General features: G+C 47.8%; 1 protein-coding gene across 1 annotated transcript in view; it reads left to right on the forward strand.

Annotated features, from left to right (window-relative positions):
- Epb41l4b (erythrocyte membrane protein band 4.1 like 4B) overlaps positions 1-22,046 on the forward strand; it is a gene marked incomplete in the record, with an annotated part of 135,789 nt that overhangs the window by 107,347 nt on the left and 6,396 nt on the right. The window contains 5 exon segments of the mRNA XM_013513219.1: positions 2,485-2,583; positions 5,387-5,564; positions 7,513-7,590; positions 15,404-15,520; positions 17,676-17,744. Coding sequence (XP_013368673.1) covers positions 2,485-2,583; positions 5,387-5,564; positions 7,513-7,590; positions 15,404-15,520; positions 17,676-17,744 — 541 coding nt within the window.

Consider the following 22,046-nt stretch of genomic DNA (forward strand, 5'->3'; position numbering starts at 1 on the left):
GAAAGGAAACCAAGAGAATGTGAGCCCAAAGAAATCATCTTAAAGAACTTCCTTTAAGCCTCAGAGATGCTGCTCAGTCTAAGTTTTAATATTGCCCCTGCTATACTAGCAAAGAACTCAGCACTTTGGGTTGTCTCTCAAGCTTGTAGATCTGACCTTGTGCTCCTACATCAAGTCTTTTAAAGACAGACTGTCTCAGAACCGAGTTCCTTCCCACCCCAGCTTCAGCTGTGGCTCTGCCCTAGGCTCATGGATGTGGCCCTCATACTGAGGGCCACTCATGTTCGTGAAAGCTCCCAGGCCAGTCCTCCGCACCTCAGACCTGAAGGAAACCCGTCCTCCAGTCACACAGGCAGCAGAAACTCTCCTTGCCCTGGCCCAAGTGTGTCACAGCCTATAAATTATGGCAGCCCTATTTGCCATCTTCTTGGTTTATGAACACCTGCAGAGGCTCCCTAGGGTCACATTTCCCCTGGGGCCACAGCATCAGGGTCTCATTCAAAACACAGGCTCGTGGGTTCCACTCTAGACCTCTCCAATTATGGGTAGCTGCTGGATGGGTAGGGACAGGAATCAGTATTTTAGTAAGTATTCCAGGGGATCTAGATCCACTGTCCTTGGGAATTCTTATACTTGATGCCCAAAAGAAAGGCTAACATTTCTCTGTGTCATCTTTAAGATTCCCACTCTATGTTCTTGGTGTAAATTTATCTTCCACTAAAGACACATATCCTTCTAGCCTTCTCCAAAACTTCATTTGTACTGGGATTTTAGCTCAGCAGTGAGGCACTTGGCCCTGGGCACAAGGCCCTGGGCTCCATCCCTAGCACTAAAGGAAGGAAGGAAGAAAGGAAGAAAACGAACGAATGAATTAATGAACAAATGAACGAATGAAGGAAGGAAGGAAGGAAGGAAGAGAGAAAGAGAGAGGAAAAGAAAGTTAATCTCTTCCCTGCCACCATGCTTCGCCTGTTTTCCAATCTCGACGAATGAAATTACTGCCTATTTCTAACCCAGGACTGAAACCTGGGGGTCCATGTTTTCTCCTGCCTCATCTCCTTACGGAATTAATCACCACATCCAGTCAATTTGACTTTCATATTATTTCCCACATCCATCATCTCCTTTTCAGGACCAGAATCCCCTGCCCAGGCCCACCCTGAATTCTCTCTCCCTGGACTACTGTTCGAACCTCCTCTAAGGTGCTCTTGGTCTCCTCACACCCATGCCCTCTGCATTTCTCTGAGGATCTTTCTGAAATACAGGTCTGACGTGCCACTCACCTGCCTAAGACCTTTAGACACTACCTTTGCCTTCCGTGGAAACTCAGTGGCCTAAAGTCCTCACGACCTGGCCCCTGCTTTCTCTCTAGTCCCAAGCCCTTGCTCTTCCTCTGGGGCCTCCACATCCGTGGTTCTGGTGCCCTGCCCTTAGCCAGATGACCACCCTATTTCTCTCCACCTAGCTAAGAGTTGATTCCTCCACAAAACTTTCCCACAGGTCAGCCACTCCACGCAGGCGCAGTTATGTTTCTCTGTAAGACTGAGCTCTTCCAGGGACCTTGTTCCCTTTACTCTGGGCTCCCTGCCTGAGAGAACCGCAAGTGGGGCCCACCCTTTGCATTCTTTATTTGCTCATTCCTGTGTTTATGTAACAAGAACACTTCTTAGAGGCTAGCCACATGCTTATCACACAATTAGCCCCTGAATAGAAGAGAAAATGGAGGCTCACAAGGGTTCACTGATTTGCCAGGGGTCCCTTGCTGGAGGTCTTAACTTGTTTGGATGTGCTGGAGGCTAATTACTGGTTTTTAAAAATGAAATTAGTCACCAGCACTATAAACATGTTAAAGCTTTTCCTTAAAATCTCTACTTTGAATAGGGCCTATCAGTTATCTGGCAGAAATGATTGGGGAAAGGTAAAAATGAAATTTCATTTTTAATATTTATACATATACCTCAAATTGAAATATATAGCAATTCCTAAAGGCCTTCTGATTATGTTTTTCACATGGCATATACTATGGCTCTTTATTTCCTTAGAAATGTATTCTGTGCTATGTTTAAAATAGCATGGCCACCAGATTATTGATAAACTCAAGTTATCCACGGGTTTCTCTTCATTCATTTTCCCGGCAGAACCTGGTGATGAACCAAACTCATATTGTGAATATGTGGGCGGCTGTTTGGGACAGGGCAGTTTTATTTGGTACCCCAGTTATATTTAGTTCCTCACTTGCTCTATTTTCTTCTCAATGATCTTTGTTTGTTGTTGTGTTTTTTTTTTTTTTTTTTTGCTTTGGATGTCCTGGTCTTTTCAAAATAATTATAATTATTAAAACAAGTAGCGTGGAAAGGCAAAAACATATGGACTTCTTGGCTATCAATGTGATTAAGGCAGAAATTACTGGAAAAGCAGTCTGTATTGCCGAAACAAGACTAAACGTTTTTGTCGGTGTTGACCTGTTGTTTGGTATGTCTCTAGAAGCCCTATCCCTATTCGTGTGGAAGCCGCCCAGCCAGCTGTGGAAAAGCCAGAAATCAAGCCTCCCCGAGTGAGGAAGTTAACAAGACAATATAGTTTGTGAGTTCTGTACCGCACGCTTTTCAATTTTCACAACTACAGTAACGCTTCATATTTGGTTCTAAGTGTTTAGCCCTTCAGACCATTGCCAGAGAGCCATCCCCCCAAATTCCCTTTATTCCCAGTTTAGGTCACAGTGGGCCCAGACATTTTTCCTTGAAAACATTGCACAGTTGGCATGTGCACTCCTCACTGACTGCTGGCTGGCAGACTGCTGCGAGACAGTCATCACCTCCCAGCTGCTGGAGGCTGCGAGCTTGGCATGGTTGCCTGGTCTTCTCTGTCAGGGTCTCTTACAAGGCTGTGTTCAAGGTGGCAGCAAGGGTTGTGGTCATGTCTGAAGCTTTATTTGTGCAGTTACTGTGCTTCAAGGGCTGTTATGCGAAAGTCACCTAGACCTCTCTGGCTTTCTCCACCGGAGAAAACCTACGAGAAGATCCGGAGAAGAGTGTTAGCAAGACAAAATGCACAGGCTTTTGTAACCTAAGCTCAGCAACCACATCCACTACTTCCACCATATTTTGCTTATTAGAAGCTAGTCCCACAGTCCAGCTCCTACTCAAGAGGAGGAATTCATGAGGGTATGAATACTAGGACAGGGATCACTCAAGGGCACAAGCAAAAGCTGTCTCCCGTGGTGTATTGGTATAATGGTAGCAGGGTCTATTGACAGAGCCAAAGCTAACCATAGAGCTGTATAGGAGACCAGTGATGGTGCTGGTGGCATTTGTCATGATTATAGTACTGATCACAAGGATGGTTCCCATTTCTTGACCTGGGTTGTGGCCTTGGCACTGAACCTCAGGGAGTTGTAGGGGATCTCTAGACACAGAGGGCTCTGAAGTTGGACAGGCTTCAGTGAGAGCCATGGTTGGTTTACAGCTGTATGCTCTTGGGAGATTTATTCTTTGAGCTGCTCTTTCCTCATCTGCAAAATGGGTGAGAGCAGATATCTGCCTCTGAGGAATTATGAGGGTTAACATGTGACGGATTGTGGGTAAAGTTCCTGGTAGGGGACCCGGTCACATCATGTGCTCCTCTTCCTTCTAGGACCTGGAAGCTTCTGAGAATAGGTCAAGTTCAGGAGGTTCCCAGAGTACAAAATGTAGGACGGGGGTGCAATAATGTGAGATGCAGTTCACAAACTTCCACCCCAGGCCTGCCATTCACGCCCTGTGAAAGGAGGACAAGGCACATGTGGGGTTGCTAAAGGGTAGACACAACCCGCCTCATTTGCCTTAACTTCCAGACAGTATAGCAGGTACATTTCTTAGGAAAGTCAAAATTAATAGGTTCAAGTAATTAACAATCTTAATGATCACTGGGGAACACATGAAATCATGAAAATCTGCCTCCCCATGGACAAGGCAGGCAGCATTTGCTTTGCTGTATATTTTGAAACCTAAAACGGTATTATCACCCTTTGGGGATATGTGATCAGTTTGAAATAATGACAGACAGATAGGTGGCCTGGAAAGAAAGAATATTTCAGTCACCAAATTGGCTCTTTTAAGAAAACCTTTTTCAAACCTCTCACTTAAATGCGTGTTTCTTAAGCTGCCCCCCCCAAATATTCTGCTTTGAAGAATCAAAGAATGATAGCATTTCCCATTAGTAGAAAACGGCAGCATTAATGGATAGGATTTTTGTAGTGCGGGCCTCCTTGTGGGAAGTCAACCCCCCAAACCACCACCACATCCAAGCCCTGGAGAGAAGCCCCTTGGTGCCAGGCCAGACTTCACCCTCATGGTGACTTCCTGTCTACCATCCTTTTGTTCCTGGGTTACATTATTCTGTCAGGGAAGGTTCTAAGACCAGAGCTACTTGGTCCCAAGACAGATTGGCCCAGCTCCTTTCCTGTAGCCAATGTCTCATACACAAGGGACAGCTGCTGTTTGGCCACAAAAGGGCCGTTATACCCTTGACTCAGAGCGTGGGTTCCTAACAGCCTGGTACTTACTAGCTTAACGAGAGCTACTCAGTATACTATCCTTTGATTTGGAGGTTCCTCAAAAAATTAAACGTACGATTACCATAGCACCCAGAAAGCATACTCCTAGTTAAAATTTCAGTCCAAAAGGAGTGAGATCAGACAGCCAAACAGACATTTGTCCATCCGTGTTTCTAACAGTATTATTCACAAGAGCCAAAAGGGAAAGGTAACCCAAGTGTCTTAACAACAGATGAATGGATAAGAAATATGATATATCCATAAGTTGAGTATTTTTTACCATGGAAAAACAAAGGAATTTTGATATATGCCACAACCTGGTTGGTCTTAGAAACATCATTGTGAATGAAATAAACCAGGCCCAGAAAGCACATATATTGAATGATTCCATTTATATGAGGTACCTGGAATAGGTGAATTCATGGAGACGGAAAGGAGACTGTGTAACCAGAGGCTATGGGAGGTGGTCATGGACAACTATTGTTCAATAACAATATGTATGTAGTTTCCGTTGGGGTTGATGAAAGGTTTTCAGGGATAGTGGTAATGGTTAGATAATGTAGTGTATTTAATAATATTGAATGGTGCACTTACAAATGGTTAAAATAATAAATATCCTGTTATATACATTCTACCACAATTAAAGAACCCAAAACCTGGCAGGTGATAGAAAATCCATCCCAGTTTAGAAGGTCAGTGTACTGGATTCTGTAAACTGGACATCTGGTGGGCATCTGTTTGGGGAGGCACCAACCCCACTCTGACCTCCCTCTCCCCCCTGCCCCCCTGCATGTCCCACAGCATGTGTATAATTGTAATGAACAGAGCTTCATGTGCTTTTAGTAACCGCAGTGATGAAGACGACCTCCCCCCAGACCTGGCTGAGGCAGTGGGAGCGACCACAGCCACAACCACCAACACCACGACAGCTGCCACACAAGTTGCAGTCCCACTGGCGTCCCCCAAGCTCCAGAAAGTCAGCTCACCTCATAAGTCAGAAGGCAAGGGCCAGCCGTCCCCAGGGGCCAAGGTATGGAATGATACTCAAGAGTGGCTGTCCATGCTGTGAATATTTTTTGCAGGGCATACCAGGAATCAATCTCAGGACCTTGGGCTTGTCAGGCAGGCGCTTGTGCCGCTGAGCTATATCCCCAGCCCCATGCTAGGAATATACTATCGATTTAGTGAGTAGCTCCCAGTGTGTGCATTTCATTTTTGCATAATTAGTTGTGTACATTCATTAAGAAAACCCAGCAAAACATACTTTCATATATCCTATCCCCAAAATATAAACCAACCACTTATAAAAGACATAGTATGATATAAAGCCATGTACTTTGTACTTTAAGAACAGTGTACAGGATTCTTGAGGGCAATTTTGATCTAGAACTTTATCCTACATACGCTATTACTCTTCTGTAAAGGTAGAAAAGGAGAAACACCCCCCCATACATACATACCCTCCATAATAGACAATTTGGACGAATAAAAACATGGATGTGTCCCTGTCTCATTCCTTACAAGATAAGCTGCATTAATAGTTTGAAAGCAGGAAATATTAATATTTTCCAGTTTAAAATTTCAAGAAATTACCAAGATGCGACTGAGTGGTTGCAAGGGACCTCACATAGGATCTTTCTGTTGGCTTTCTGTGAGTGACTTCTACCTATGGTCACTCTTCAGCAATTGGCCTAAATACAGTCAAACCTAATGCTAATCAAGTAGATATGGACCAATACACCATGATGAATATATACGTGTATTGCAAACATACACTGACTTTATTTTTTATAAGAGTTGCTGTGGTCCATGGGACCGTATGAGGAAAGATGTATGCACGGGATAGGGACCCTGAAGCCAACATGACAGTGCCAGTTTGTTCCCAGCTGCTCCGCTCACATGCCTTGTGACTGCTCGAAAGTGTACTTCCAAACCCCTTATTTTCCCAAACCTGTTTCTTCCTCCTAAAAGTGAGAAGATCTGCTGCCTTGCCAGCTTGGGCCTAGCATCGGGTCCAGTGAAGGTTCTCCTGCTTATGCAAACTGCATGCCAGAGGCCTCTGCAGCTTCCGGGGCCACAATTCCTAGCAACATTTAAATAGCAACTGTCCAGGTTCACACCCTGTGTGAGCTAGGCCAGTCTTTCCCCGGGTGTCAGGAATAGATACAGGGACAGGGCTGGACCTCTTAGCTGGTGACTGGCCCAGACCGAGACTCTCGGCTTTTCTGTAGATCACCTCCTGGCATCTTCAGTTGGGTACTACTCCGCTGCAGGGTGTCCTCTTACAGCTTTGTCTCTAGTGTGGACGCGGGCTCCTGTCCTGGGTCCCACCACCAGCTAAAACTGGGCTGGAACATTTACAAACCGAAGGGAGTGGCCCTGGGAGCTCCCAAGGCCATAGGGCTCCCTCTCCTGGCCATTTCTCTGCAGCTCGAGGATGGCAGAGCTGGCGTTTTTTCCCCTCTGTCAGAGGGCCTGGAGGCCACCCATGCAGCTAAGACCCCGGAGCAGGGGAACAAAATGTTTTCCAAAGCCAGGTCATCTCCAGAGGTGCCAGCCAGCCCCCATGAGTGTCTTCACCATTATTGTGCAGATCAGCTTAGCTTCGGGAGGCCACTTGGTCCTCCCAAGGGGCACAAAGTCTTTGTTCCCTCCTTCTATGTCCAAAGGACTCTGCAGCATTTCCCCCAAAAGGCACATCAAAGAACACTCAGCACACTTAAGAAAAGCTGATTGTAGCTTTAAAAAAGAACAGGCTTGCCCACCCCAGGCCCTACCTCTACCAAGGAAGGCCTTTTACAAATGGGGTTCAGTCTCAACATTTTGAACACTGCAGAGCAGAGCAAATATAAGGGGACTGGCAAACTAATTAGGTCGATGTTTGGGAGTAGCAGAGAGGTGGGGGAGCTATTTTTTCTGGTGACTTCCGACAACCCAGAGGCATCACCAACCAAGTATATTTTTGTCTGTGTTCGTAGAGCCCCTCCGACCGAGGAGGTACCTTCACCTTGGAACCTGGCGATCTTCTGATGGATTTCACAGAAGCCACTCCTCTGGTAAACTTCCTATTTTGCTAAAGCCACAGACCATAGCAACATCTTGGCAATGGGACAGATGGAGAGGTGGGCACTGCTGTTGCCAGGGTGTTTCCTCTTGTCCCAGAGGCTCAGAGATCTGCTGTCATGGAGGGTTCAGGCCCATGGGTCCTCGCACCTCTGATTGCCCTGGAGGGAAGGCTGCTCCCTCTCCTCCAAGGGTGGCTACAGGGGCTCCGCCTGCACTTGTCTGCTGTGCCTACAGGGCTTCTTCGTGCTTGGGTCTCCACTTCCCGGCTTCCTGGGCTGTGCCCTGCATGCCCACCCATCTCACTGTGGCTTATGACTGTCTGGGCTAAAACACTAGCTTGATGCCATACCTGGCTTTTCAGGACCCTCGCACAGACTGCCCTCATCCTTCCTCTGCGTGCAGGTCTTTGTGGGGCCCCTTCAGGTGAGGAACCCTGTTTAAAGGACAGAGCACTAAAGCAGGAGTCACACAGGCAAGTCCTGGCTCCAATCTCTGCTCACCTTCTACGGAGCCTTGTCATTAGATAATCGACGACACGCTATCATTTATAAAGTAAGGGTGTCCTTGTCACAGGAGTGTTACAAGGTTTGCGTGAGAGAGAACAAGAGAAAAAGAGAATGGAAAGCACCACAAACATGGGCAAGGTGTTATTATTATTGGATCATACAAGCAAACTTGGGTCCATCTTTGGCTGGACTCAGGCTAATACCTGAGTGTACTTGAGTATGAATGATGGTCTACTTTGGGCTGAGCATAAATCTCCACTTGGGCTGTGAGTCAAAATATGAGCCAAGTCAAACCTATCTCCTGAGTTTACTGTGTGCCTGGTCATATGCTAGGGTCTGAGGGTGGCAAGGGCAGCCAGAGGCTGGAGGGAATGTCACATTGATAAATGGCCAAGAGCCCCATGACAAACTGCAAAGAAGGTGCTCAGGGAGAGACCGGAAGTGGGAGTCACTCAGGGCTGATTTGCTGGAGGAGGAATCTGTGGACAGGAAAGATTCCTGGAAGACTTTCAAGCGAGGACAGATGGGGCACAATGCTGTCCAGGCTTTAGAAATGCTTCCGGTCAGCTGCCTGATGAAATTGTACAACATCCTTCTCCTTGGGAGAGCTGGTGCAGTCTGAGAGCTTGCGGTAGCACCCTGGGACATGCAGCTGTGGACTGACAGTGGTGACCCCTAACCAGGAGCCCTTCAGAATTACACTCAGAGCTTTCTTGTTAGACAAGTTCCCAAGACTGTTGACAGATGGAAGTGCCCTTTCAAATAGGGTAACCCAGGAAACAGAGGGGCTTCGGCATCACCTCATCATCCCCTAGCACAGAGGGGGAGACTGAGTTCCAGAGTGGGAAAATCACACAGGGACCAAGCTGGAGCTGGCACGGGTGTCTGGCTCATCTGCCCGTATTCTGTGCCGCAGATTGGGCAAACTTGAGCTTCCTCTTTAGCAAACTCGCCACTTGAGAACAAAGCAATGCCTAGAGGAAGGGCTGCATTTCAGCCACTCCTCAGGGTGGAAAAGTAAAACAAAGGCAGAGAGAAAGGGGCAGAAGACTCAGTGCCTAGGCCTGGTGCTGCCTCAGTATCCCACTCAACATCCTGACTGGGGCCTTAGATCCATGCAGGCCTTGTAGAACTCTGAGAAGCTGTGTGAGGACATCCAGTCTAACTGGAGGACAGCATCTCCCTGGAGACCGGAGGACTCCTCTGCCTGGGGTACAGCCTGGGGACCTGTGACGGCAAAAAGGAAGAGAAAGCTGCGTTCTGAGGACCCTGTGGAGAAGAACGTGGTTGGCAGGAGGCAAGGCGAAGACGTGTAATTCCCTGAGACAGACTCGTGGGCAGTTTCCAACCTGCTAAAATATGCTGCAGTTGATGCCATACACAGTTTATATGAGCTGCTGCTGCTGATAGACCCAATAGCTAACCCTGCCCGTGGGCGCTGAGGAAAGGAAGGTTCATGGTGCCAGGGTTCAAAAGTCTGAATAGGAATTTGTCAGGTAGAGAAAGTGAACCAAGTCATTCTATGGAAAAAGCCCGGTGTGAACAAAGTACGGGGCATTTATTAAAGGGCCTGGTGGTCCAGAAAACTAGGATCAGCTTATTAAAATATTCATAGCAGGTTTTGCAGAGTGATAGAATTCCTTGGAGTCTCTCACACTGGGACTCCAGCTTGTAGATTTACTTAAATTATCTTTTGTTTGGACATAAAAGACTGAGATTAGGAAGGAAGAGGCATATGTCAGGGATTCAGAAATGTGCTGATCCAAGGTGCAAATGTCTGCCAAAAGACTGTCCAGCCTCTGGACACCCCTTTGGCAATAGAGGGTCAGTCGCTCTCCCTGGGATACTTCCTCCATCCCTGGGCAGCTCACACTTAGATCTGAAGCTGAGTTCAAGGGGCTGCACTGCCCAGGCCCGGGGCATCCAGATCCGTGTACAACACCAGGACATAGCCGCTCACTGAAGTTTGCAGTGAACGCATGCACAGGAAGAAGTGTCCTTTGTCTTGAGGCAGGGGTGCATGTGCACAGGACTCGGGGAGGTATATCAGTTCAGGACTCGGGGAGGTGTATCAGTTAGCTTTCCTGTGCTGGGACAAGATACCTGACATCCATACTTAAAGCACCAAATGATTGCTTAGTTCATGGTTTCAGAGTTTCCGGTCCCTGACTGGCTGACTCTAAGGCAGAAACATCATGCTTCAAGGGCATGGAGGAGCAAAGTAGAGCACAGGGGAAGAGCACCAGTGAGAGATACACCTTCCAAAGGCATGGCCCCAGTGACCTGCCTCCTCCAGCCCTGCCGCACCTCCAAACAGCACATTAATCCACTCTCAGGATCCAGTTGTCTGTTCAGGAGTCTCCTTCCTTCCATGTCCTCTTAGAAAGTAGCAGCCCTCTCACCTCACTATTGGATACTGAGGAGGGGAGAGAGTTCACAGTATGGAGCTGGGAAACTTGTTTCCAGTCGGGGACTGTGGGCATCAGGGATCAGTGACTGTGCCTACATCTTCAAATCAGTATCCTGGATGCAAAGAGGGGTGCTGCAGAGGTCGTTCTCTATCTACCATAGGACAGAGCTGGACCAGAAGAGGTAAGAGCAGCCCCCATGCCTGACATGCATCTAGGACTTCCTTACTTCTTGCAGTAGCCTGTAAGCAGAACAGTGCCTTAGGACCATGATCCTAAAATGGGGAAACCAGAACCAAACAGGGGCAGGCATTTGTCCCAAATCACACAGCAGTCTGGGCCAGGACTAGAACCCAGGCCCTGGGCAGCTGTCCTAGCGCCATCCTGATGGAACATGACCTGAAGCAGGATGTGTCATCTTTCCCTAACAGCCAGTCCACCATCTGTTAGCTGACCCATTCCCCTGCCCTCAGCCCTACTGTCACAGCCCAGGCTTGGGGACATCTCTGGGACCATCTCCAAGTCACTGACCCGGCACTGCCGAGTAGGGATGAGGCTGTGAGGTGCTCTGTGTCTTGGTCTAAAACACTCAGCAATTCAGTGTGGTTCCTTGGCTGCCAGCTCTGTGCCCTTGGCCTCCAGCTCCTCTCTGAGCCTCCCACCAGCATTTCCTTCAGAAAAGGACGAAACACTTTGGCAGGTACAGTGGCACACACCTGTAATCCTAGTTACTAGGGAGGCTGAGGCAGGAAGATTGCAAGGTGAAGGCCAACCCGGACAACTTAATGAGACCCCCCCCATCTCAAAAAAAGATATAAATAAAAAATAAATAAAAAGGGCTGGGAATGTAGCTCAGTGTTGGAGTCCTTGCCTAGCATACACAAGGTTGTTAGTTCAATCCCCCGTACTGCCAAAAAAGGAAAGGAAAAAAGTCATAAAAGAACCGGCACATTACTAGGAAAGACTCAAAACTTCCAGGATAATATCATCACACAGAGAATCACCTAACTCCTTTAAGAATGCTTTTTTTGGGTCATCCCCTCTCAAGCTCACAGGCTGCATCTAGCTCTCTCTCACCTCCTAAAGTGCTGGCCAGCATGATGGAAGGACAGGGAACTGCAGAGAGCCGAATAGGACCACATGTCCCTGCTCTCATCAGGAGCATTCCACCAAAGCGCCATAAGAACCAGCATAGCCCTTAGACTCAACACCCCCATGGTCCATTCTCTGTGGAGTGGTTTCTAAAGAAGCCCAGTCCAAAGCGCCAAGAGTGAGAAAAGATTCAATCCTGAACTAACATCCCTCGAAACCAGTCAGAAGATTAAGTCAGCACCCCCTGTAACTTATCTGAATCTTACGTGTCTTCTCAGCTCTCTGGAGTCCTGCACAGCTTTGAGGGTTTGATTCTCAAACTCTCCACAGGTACACTTCCCAACCTCACTTTTGCCACATTTTCCCCTCTTTTCTCGTAAGTCACAAGGCAAACCCTGCCCCCCGCCCCCGTGGGAGACTTAAGTTGTTTTATTAAGGAGTTAATAAAAGCTCCTTCCTCTTCACCTGTTCCCCTTCAGTTTCCCTCAACAAAAGCCAACCTCACCCTCATCTGCCTTGGCAGAACCAGACGCTCAACTCTGACGAACGACACCCCTCCTGCTCGGGCTGTTCTGGCCCACAGACACCCACTGCTTGGGCTGTGCTGACCCATGAGCAACCCACCCTGATGGGGCTATTCTGGCTCGTGGACACCCCCTCCTGAAAAATGTTCTGGCCCAAAGACACCCTCCCCAAAAGCTTAAAAACCCCATGCTTTGCTCAGCTCGATGCTGTCCTAGTCCACTGGGCAGCCCACCATGTCACTGCCCCAATAAAGACTCCTTTTGGTCTGGTTCTGTGTGGGTCTCTGCCCTACCGTATCATTTTCCTCAAACTTTTTCTTTTCTAATCCCTGACTCTTGGATTGCTCAGCCCAGTGTAGCTACCTGCAGCTTTACAGCCTTCACGGCTTGATCATTGACCATTCCCAGTTCCTGCCTCTCACAGTTCAGGATCACAAGCAAGATTCTGCCTGGGACCAAGCAGTGGGGCCAGGGGTGGTAAGTGAGGAAAGGGAGCCAGCAGGTGAGTCAAGGTGGCACCTCTCTGTTGGGAATTCTCTCCAGCTGTGAATGTGACCACTGCCAGGGGGACTGGTGTCCACTGAGGAGGGGATGTGGGCAGAGGAGGTATTTACACATCAACAGTGTTCACTGTAGGGATGCAGAACCCTGACCCTGCTGCAGGCCTGTGGCCAGCCTCCCTTCCCAGGTAACACAGACAAAAAATACCGCTGCCTTCTGTGTTCTCGACTTTTCTGATCTTCCTAATCCTTGTAAACCACTCACCTGCCTGCCAAGCAGGGCCAGTCAGGATCCAGGTCCCTTCTGGTGCATGACAGAAGAGTAAAGAGAGCATAAATCAAGGAAGACATCTGCGTAGGGCATAGGATCAGGCCCTGGGTTGGGTGTCACAAGTATGATCCTGTCCGGGTCAACACCTTCGTGTTTACTTTAAACCTCATTCATCTTGGAGGGCCAACCCTTGATCTCAAGCCAAATCAGGGCACCCCTTCTGTCTCCTCATGGTCTCATCTGTGTTCCCCAGGGCCCATGGAGGTCTGGCGCCATCCACTTGCTGATACATCTGGGACATTGTCTCTGCTGCTTCTGTGGCCTTTTTGGAAGGATGGGAATCTCCATCCTGCTGGGATGTGTGAATCCTGACTAGCTGGCACCCTTCCGCCCAGGGCCCACTGCCTTCCCAGCTATACCTGAGCAGGGGTTCTGATCCTCACTGCTCTTTCACCCCAGTTCCCAGCCTCTGTCCATGGAGAAGGAGCCCTGGGTCCTTTGCTGACTCCCCACTGCCATTGCCTGGCTTTCCTCCATTGTCGTCAAATGAGCAGTTTCTTCTCTTACTCAGATGATGAAGAAGCCTTACACATTTTCTTCGTCATTTATCTATGCCAGGAATCTTTCTGTTCTCCCAAGGAGTCAGATTTTGAAACTCAAAAGCCAACTATCTATCAAAGAATATATCAGCCTGAATGTGAATAAGCGCCAAGGAGGAAAGAAATACCAGAAGATAAAATGGTATTTCAAAGTAGTATCATCTTACATATGTCATCTTTTTTCTTGTTCATTTACTGAGAGTTAAAAGGCATAGATTTACTCCAAGTCTAGGGATGCACTTTTGTTTAATTCCACTCAAATGCATGTTTAGAAAGTCCAGAAATACTTGCTTGATGATCAGCATTTCCCGTAAAAGTCCAATGCTGGACAAAGCCTTAGGTCATTCATGATAATCTTCAGTACACATTTTGAGCTCTAAGCAATATGGCCATGTTTCTTGGTCGTTTATGCCAGCTTTTATTTTCTTCATAAAACACACATTGGTTCCCTGTTGATATCAGCAGGGGCAAAGGCCCGGTGGCTGGGGTTCTCTACTGTAGCTGATTTTGGCTGGAGGCTCCGTGCACTGGGGTGGTGGTGGGAACTCATCCTGGAGGGCAGAGGGAGCCAGCCCCCTGCAGGCCTCCTGCACTGTCTTGTGGCAGGTAGGACGTATCCTGAGGACCAGGAAGGACTGTGAGGAGATTTTAAGGCAGCGGGTAAGCCTTAACTGCAGGTGACTCATACAGACTCACTTACCTCCAAAGGAGTAATAATCAACAGGAGGATTGGGATCCAGGATTTAGACTTGGCAGATACCATTTCTGCGTCCATCAGATGTGAACAGTAAAACAAGACTGTTGTGAAGACCACTGTGAGATAGCGGTTATAAAAGCCCTTTGGAAATTGTGCAGCTTTGCATGATTATCAAGAGGGCAGAGTTAAATCAACTTGGTGCAGGAAAAGAGGCCTGCAAGTTTCTTATCATTTTTCAGTTCAGTTTACCCAGAGGCTATATTTTATTGCTCCTGCTGAGATGAGACAAACTGTATAAGGAAACTCTTAAACTAAACGAGGTGTGCATTTGTTCCCTGCAGTGGATGGCCCCTCCCTGCAATCCAAACTAACCTCACAATGGCCCCTGTCCCACCATCAAGTGGCCTCTGTTGACCGTCTTCATCCTTGCCAGTGCAAGCTATTGGACTTCTGCTGGGCATGCGGCAGTCTTTAGGGTGGGGAAGCCAGAACCTCAAAGGACATAATGTTCTTCTCACAATGCTTGGTACCTTCCCTTGAGCAGCAAGCTACCCAGTGCTGGGCTCAGGGGTGTGGGAGTTTGTTTTTGCAACCCAAATAATAAAGAGCCATGACAGATGAAATCCTACACTCTGTTCCTCCCCTGGAGGTATCTCTTCCTGGTGCTCCCTGCTGGCTGTCCACTCACCTGTACCCCCAGTGGGTGCCCTTCTTTAGCAGAGGGCGGGAAGGTACCCGGTATGGAAGGCAAATGCTCTTAAGTGTGTGGCCAGTCTGCATATTGCTCCTGTGGCTGACATTGCTAATTCATGATGCTCTCCTTCTGGCTTGGCCTGGGCAATGCTTCAGAACCCTATCTGTGCATCAAGAAGGCACTACCGGCCCTATACGGCTGGCACAGGAGACGACCTGTCCGTGCCAGCCCTGGGAAGAGGGTTTGGTGTACTGTCGCTCACATAGTGGAGAAGAGAGATGAGGATCAAAGAGGAGGAGAGAGGCTGAGAAAGCAGGGTGGCGGGTGGGCCCAGCAGCCAGCTGTCCACAGGCTGGAAGTAGGCTGTGGGCAAAGCTGGTTTGAGAATAGTCTGGAGTTGCCAGATCCGTCTTGCACTGTGCTATCTTTCTCTCCTTTCCCCTCCCTCTCTCCTCTCTCTCCTCCCTGTCTCACCACCTCCTCCTCCCCTTCTCTCCTCTCCTCGTGAGCAGGCAGAGCCCGCCAGCAGCCCCCACTGTGCCCGCTCTCGCTGCTCTCCTTCACTCTCTCTCCCCATGAAGGAAGAGACCACTGGAGTTTGCATGTACCCTCCAATCAAAACGAGGCTGGTAGGTATCCCGGCAGGGAGAGGACCTGCCAGGACAGGTGTGGTGGCCAGGAGCCCCAGGCGAGGTGGAGACTGGACGAGAGGCCAGGAGAACCAGACCTCGGAGGAGCCTGGCCGACAGATGCTCTCACTCCAGGACGTATGGGGAGTTTAGAGTCACCTGGGCCTGGTCAAAGTGGGACACAGGCTATGGTCCCAACCCTTCGGCCATAGCTCTCAAGATCCAGGAAGAGCTTGTTTTCCAAGAATTTTGACGAGCACTGATGCTTTACCCAGCGAGAAATACATGTGGCACTCATCAGATGCACTTTCAAGTGTCATTTCTATTGAAAGTCATTTTTAAACTTGTCATACTACTGTTTATCAACACAATGACATAATAGGAATGCTACCTAACAATTTAACAGGAAGCACAACCTAGCGTAGAGTTTTCATTTTTGCATGTTTCCTTCTGTTTATTCATATTCCTTCATAATTTCACAAATTACTTCACGGTAGTCATATTGTCTCCTGGTTTTCTTTTTTCACTTGATACCATGTTGTTTCTATGTTGTTCTTGTTGCCGCATTTGCACTAACTATTTATATTCCACCAACTGACTGAGCCACCTTCACCAACCCTTCCCTGCAGGACATTGTGCTTTGTTTCCAGTTTGTCACTGTGTGAGGAAACACATGTAGCTTTTCACATCAGGATTTCATTTGCTTAGGCTAGACTCTGCTGGGTTACAGAGTGAGACTCTGGCTTTTGTCCCCTTCTGAAGTCGTTACGCCAACTGCAGTGCCATCAGAAATCTGTACATACTCTGCCGCAGCCTGAGCAATGCAGAGTGTAACTATTGGGATCTAGTTTTCTTATTTACAGCAGATAAAACATTTACAGCAGGTTGAGGTTGCTAACTTTCACATTTCTTTCATAGCAGTAAGAACCTACTTTCTTTTCTGCTGAAGAAGGGTCTGAAAGCTAATCTGCACATTACTTTTTGCTCTGAGATTGGTCTCAGAACACCACGTTCACCTGTTCAGCAAGGCGAGAATATACTGTGAGGCTGCTTCCAAGAGGTCTTCGGGTGTGGGAACCATTCTGGCAATTTGGAGATACTAAAGGAGACTGGAGAGATTTGGGGGAAGGGCAACAGACTTGGACTGGACTCTTTGGTGTACATTGCAAGGATATTATGGTCCCTCTGTTGGTGGAGACCTCCTCTGCCCATTCAGAAAACCTTAGTCAATTTAGGTCCCGTCTAATGGGATCTTGCTCATCCCTACTTATCCTCCCATTTGAGCAGGGCAAGAGCACGTGGGTGCTATGCTAGGAGCCCCAGGTGAGATCCTGAGAGACACAAGGCTACTGCCCTTGGGCAGTGCTGTCCTTAGAGTCCTGGCTGCAGCCCTCTGCCTGCAGGTGGTAGAGTGGCCTTCACCAGAAGTCCTCTCATTCCCCCACAGCCTCTAGGAAACCAAGGACAAAATAACTATGGAAACCAAGGATCCTTTGGACCTCCACTACCTGATCAGATGGGGGCATCCAGCGTCTCCCAGACCAGCTCTGTGCTTCAGTTACCCACAACACTGGGCACGTCTGAGCGCCATGCTGTTGCCCAAGCCCATGCTGGCAGGATTCTCCCATGCATCCATGGGTTCCCTTGAGATATTTTTCTGTCACCTGAGGTGTACAGGGAGTCTAACAACTAAAGCGCCTGGACAGGGACTACTTTCTGACTTAATTAGCCCAACCTCCTGGTACCCTGCCCACTATGATAGAATGTGTCCAGGATGTGGCCTCTCAGCAGCCTCCTGCCTTTACCCAAAGCTATAGACAGGTCCTCAAATGTGTTCCCTGGCACCTCTGATTACCTCCTTATACACTCTGAGTGTGGCCCTTTGTAGGTCAGGCCTAGGACCCAGCATGCCGGGAAGGCCCAGGCAGAACCCAGCAAAGGGAGCTGCAGGCAAGGCACACAGGCTTGTCGTCCCTGCTGAGCCCAGTCCTGAGGTTCAACATGAGACCCGCTGTGGCCCCACTCTTGAGGGACGAAGGCCTTCCAAGGTCCCCCTGCATCCTGCAGTTCTGTTTTAAGGGTGCACTGCCAAAGATTTCCAAACTTTTTCTAATGTGAAGATAACCATTTTGTCTGTCTTTTTTGTTTTTTGAAGATAAAAACGTTCCCGGCTGATACAATGAGCCCATTTCCTGATCCTTTTACCACGGGGCCACAGTTTACCGTAAGTAGATCCAGGAAGTCTGTTTTAAAGCATTGTTCCTGTGTGGTGTGCTTTGCTGTGGGATGGCAGACAGCGGCATCAATGGATTCTTTTGATCACCTGAACTCTGAGGTTGGGAAGGAGCTAGGGTTTGGGGTCTGCCTAATTCACTTTATTTTATTGGGATGAGATCCACATAAAATTAGTGGTTTTAAACTGACAATTCAGTAGCATTTAGTACACTCACAGTGTTGTACAGTGACTACCTCGGTCTAGTTTCAGCACATCCTTGTGACTCCAAAGGAAACCTCATACCTTGTAAGCCATCACCCCCCATTTTCCCTTAGCCCTCAGCCCCTGGCAACCACCAATCTGCACTCTGTCTCTAGGGACTTGTCCAGTCTGTACAGTTCCTATAAAGGGAATCATACAATATAGGACCCTTTATGTTGGCTTCTTTTGCTTAGCATCATAGTTTTGAGGTTCCTCTATGTTGGAGGATATATCATTTCCTTTATATGGTGGAATAATATTCCACTGAATGGATGCACTGCAATTTATTTATATATGCACTATTAATGGGGACTTGGGATGTTTCCATGTTTTGGCTATTGTAAATAGTACTGCTGTGAACATGCGTGAGCCCGTAGTTTTTGACCATGTATTTTTAACTGGTGAAAATGAAATAGGTCAGTTTATCTGCCTCCAGTGAACACAGTAATCAGAACATCCTCCTATCCAGTTGAGAAAAGGGTCAGAAAGGACCAAGAGTCTGAAAGTGCTTTCCCAACCACAAAGCATCCCTCCAGTGTTGGTGATGATTGTATTTCCGCAGACTACAGAGGGAGGGGATGCAATAAACAGGAACAGGTGGTCTTGACAGCAGGCCTCTTACTATCACCTTTCTCCATGTCATCGCCAGTAGCTTATTTACACTCTGGAAAATGTTCAAGTCTTCTTACAGAAGTAGTTGTGGTTTCCTTATCTGCAAAGTGAGAGCATTTGATGACCTGCAGGCGTCTTTTCACCTGCTCCACTCATTCTTACCCGGAAACTTTGCAGAAGCTCACTATGTAGGGAGCTGCTATGTGGCACAGAAGTGGAAGACCAGTGTCCTCTTCTCCTCCCTCTTGCTTTCTCCTCCCACGAGTCAGAGTTTGCAGTTCCTATAACCATGTGATTCCTGAGGCTCCTTACGAAGGATTTCTGTCCTATCTGGAGGACTGCGAGGTGCCTTATGGATAGCCCTCAGTTCAATGTCATGAGCAGAATGATGGTCATTGCCTGAGGTGGCTTTAGCTACATGGGCAGGGAGGGAATAAACAGTGGCTGATTCAGGTTTCAGAAGACAAACAGGTGAAACAGTATCCAGCAGTCCAGGCAGAGGGAAAACAGGTTGCTACGGTAGCCTGTCTGTAGGGTCATGAGCTGCTTTCAGTCTTTGGCTTTTAAAGAGAAGGCAGAGCCACAGAGGCTACGCTGGACTGTTTATGCCATCGCTCTGACACTCATCCAGCCTCCTGCAGTTTTGCTGGACACAGCTCCCCAGCTGGAAGGTCCGCTCCACCTCCCCCATTTGGCCATGGTGGGGTACTCTGGCCTTCTGCCCAGCCTTGGCAGTACTGTGAGACTCTCAGGGAAGCCCTTCCTGAAAACTGGGGGCCAGGATGGAGCAGGAAATCCATGTCAGAAATCATGCTGGGACTTTCAAGAACTTGGAAAGAGTGTCTTGAAGGCAGCTGAAGCTGGCAGAGGGAACAGCAGAAACCAGAGTCCTGGAGTGAGAGGGGTTGTCACACATTCAAGAGACTGCAAGAAGGCCAGAGGAGCTGGATTGCAGAAGGCAAGTGGCCTGGGGTGTGAGAGGAGGAAAGGGACATGGGCAGGGACACACACTGTAGGGGAAAAACTATGCCCGGCCATGAAAACCACAGGAGGGATTCTGATCCTTATCGTAAGAACAATGAGAAGGCTTCGAGGTCTTTAAGCAGGGCAATGAGAGGGCAGACATATCTGAATAGGTCTGTGTGATCACAGTGGGAGAACATTTGGATCCAGACATCCTGGATTCAGGACAAGAGTCTAGAAATCTAGGACACTGGCTTAAGGGAGGGAGATGACAGAGAGCTTGACCCAGAATGGTTTTGGTGGCATAGCTGGAGAGATGTGCACAGGCAGAGGAGATATTTAGGATCCAGTTTAGGAGGTTGGAAAGATGTTGGATGGATGAAGGAAAAGGAGGGTTATAAATGGCTTCCAGATTTCTGACTTGTAGAATACAGATGGACAGCGAGTCTGAGATAGACAGTTCACTGAGATAAGCAAACCTGAGAGAAGAGTGGATTGCAAGAGATAAGAGTGCCTTTGACCATGATATGGAAACCAGGAGCGGAAAGATGGATCTCCAAGTCAGTAACTCAGTAGAGGGGACTAAACAGGAGATAACGGTTAGGGTAACTGACAGCTGGTTAGTCGTAGAAGCCACGCTCATGGGCTTCTGCCTTCCAGTGTTCTCACCCCTGCTTGTTGTGGTCTCTTTTCCTTCTTACCAAGGTCAAGACGCTTGAACTTACTGCAGCTTTGGCCTCTCCACAGGCCTGCAGACCTACCACAGTCTGGGGAAGTTTAACAGCTCCAGGGAATGCTGCATCAAGTTTTTCTGGCAGTTGATCCAGCATTTACCTTGGTCCTGGTTCCTATAACCAGGCTCCTTATTTGTCCCTGAGATCACTTCCTACTTTGTATTCAGGCCTGTTAGCTGGGTCTCTGCTGAGAGTCGGCTAAGCATGTTGGTCCACCAAGGGAGAGGGCTCCTGTCTAACTCTGGCCGGATTTTGGTTCCATGTTGCTCTTCCTGACTGGGGGTCTGTCTCTCTGTTACCTGTTTTATTCCACTGAAACTTCTTTTATTCATTTCCTCACTTAACAAGTATTAAAAAGGTAAGTACTTAGGATTGAGATTTAAGAAGTCATTTTTTTTGCTGCTTCAAGGTCATTCATAGGTGAAACTTGCCCCACTTCAAGTGTCGGACAGTGAAAATACAATGGCTGCTAATACAGTTTGTGTTCATGCTAAGGCACTTTTACCCACCACTGCCTTTGTACTGTTGGCACAAACATCCCTCAGCAGTGGCATCAGAAGCCCAATCTCCACTTTTCACTGAAGCAACAAAAGAACTTCTTACCTCTGCTGTAGTGGGCAGGCTAGGCAAACCCACTTCTGCTGCATGTCTGTGCTAGATAGACTGAGGCCTGTACTCTGCGTTGCCCTCTTTCTGGGACCTGGGCTGATGGAGCAGCTGCCTGACATGCAGAACGTTGTTAGCACAATAATGGGAAAACAAAAAAGAAATGACAGATCATACACTGGTTCTTAGATCTTTCAACAGAAATAAAACACAGGATCACCTCAAATTTCACTGGCCAAAGGCAGGGCACATGATCATAACCTAACTTCAAAGGGGGCAGGCAAGTGTAACCCTACCACATGCCCGGAAAGTGGTGAAACAGAATGATCTGATGAGCAGCTCAGATGACTGCTGCAGCCCAACATCTGTGAAGGCTCTCGCTGGCAAACATGCGTGCTAGACAAAGCATGATACTTCTGTATGTGTGGTATGACTTGCAAGAGGGCTTCACTGAGGCAGCATTTAAGCAGAGACCGGAAGGAAATCAATTCTTAGGCATTACTCCATTTCAGACTGGTTGGTTCTTCTTGGTGATAGGGGGTGCAGTGTAAGACACAAACAGGGAGTTTCATTAGCTTTCAAAGCTCTTACCCTCAAAGATAGGGCTTCTTCCCATTGGTCAAGTCAGGCGCCCTTACAGCACTAACATTTTCTGGGATACCTTCAGTAGTCTTCATGGCTACTTAGGAGGGATGGCTCACTTGCTGTATAATAGCCAAGAGGGTAATCACCCATTTGATGATCAGAGTCCCTTCCTTGGAGAGCCAGGTGATAACTTTCTCTGCATTCAGTGTCAAGAACTAGCAATTTAGAAATGAAGTTATAAATGTATAGCTTGTATTAGCAAAAGGATACAAAAACAAACAAAAAATGATGCATAGGAAAAATACTATAAGGAAATATATTGATTACAGCAGTAAGGGATTGTGGAGTTTCTCCCTTCATCCATTTTTATGTATCTTTTAAGCTTTCTATGTAAAAGTAAGAGGCATATTTTGCTTTGAAATGAAAGTAGCAGCAAGAAATTCTCCTCTCCAAATGATATGTGTGACCTAGACAGTAATTCTGAAACCGTGTCATGTATCAAAGTTGCCTCAAAGTCTATTAAAATGCATATTGTTGAGCTGAGCATGGT

This window comes from Chinchilla lanigera, unplaced genomic scaffold (genome assembly GCF_000276665.1).
Source record: "Chinchilla lanigera isolate Chin_1 unplaced genomic scaffold, ChiLan1.0 scaffold00018, whole genome shotgun sequence".
Lineage (NCBI taxonomy): Eukaryota > Metazoa > Chordata > Mammalia > Rodentia > Chinchillidae > Chinchilla > Chinchilla lanigera.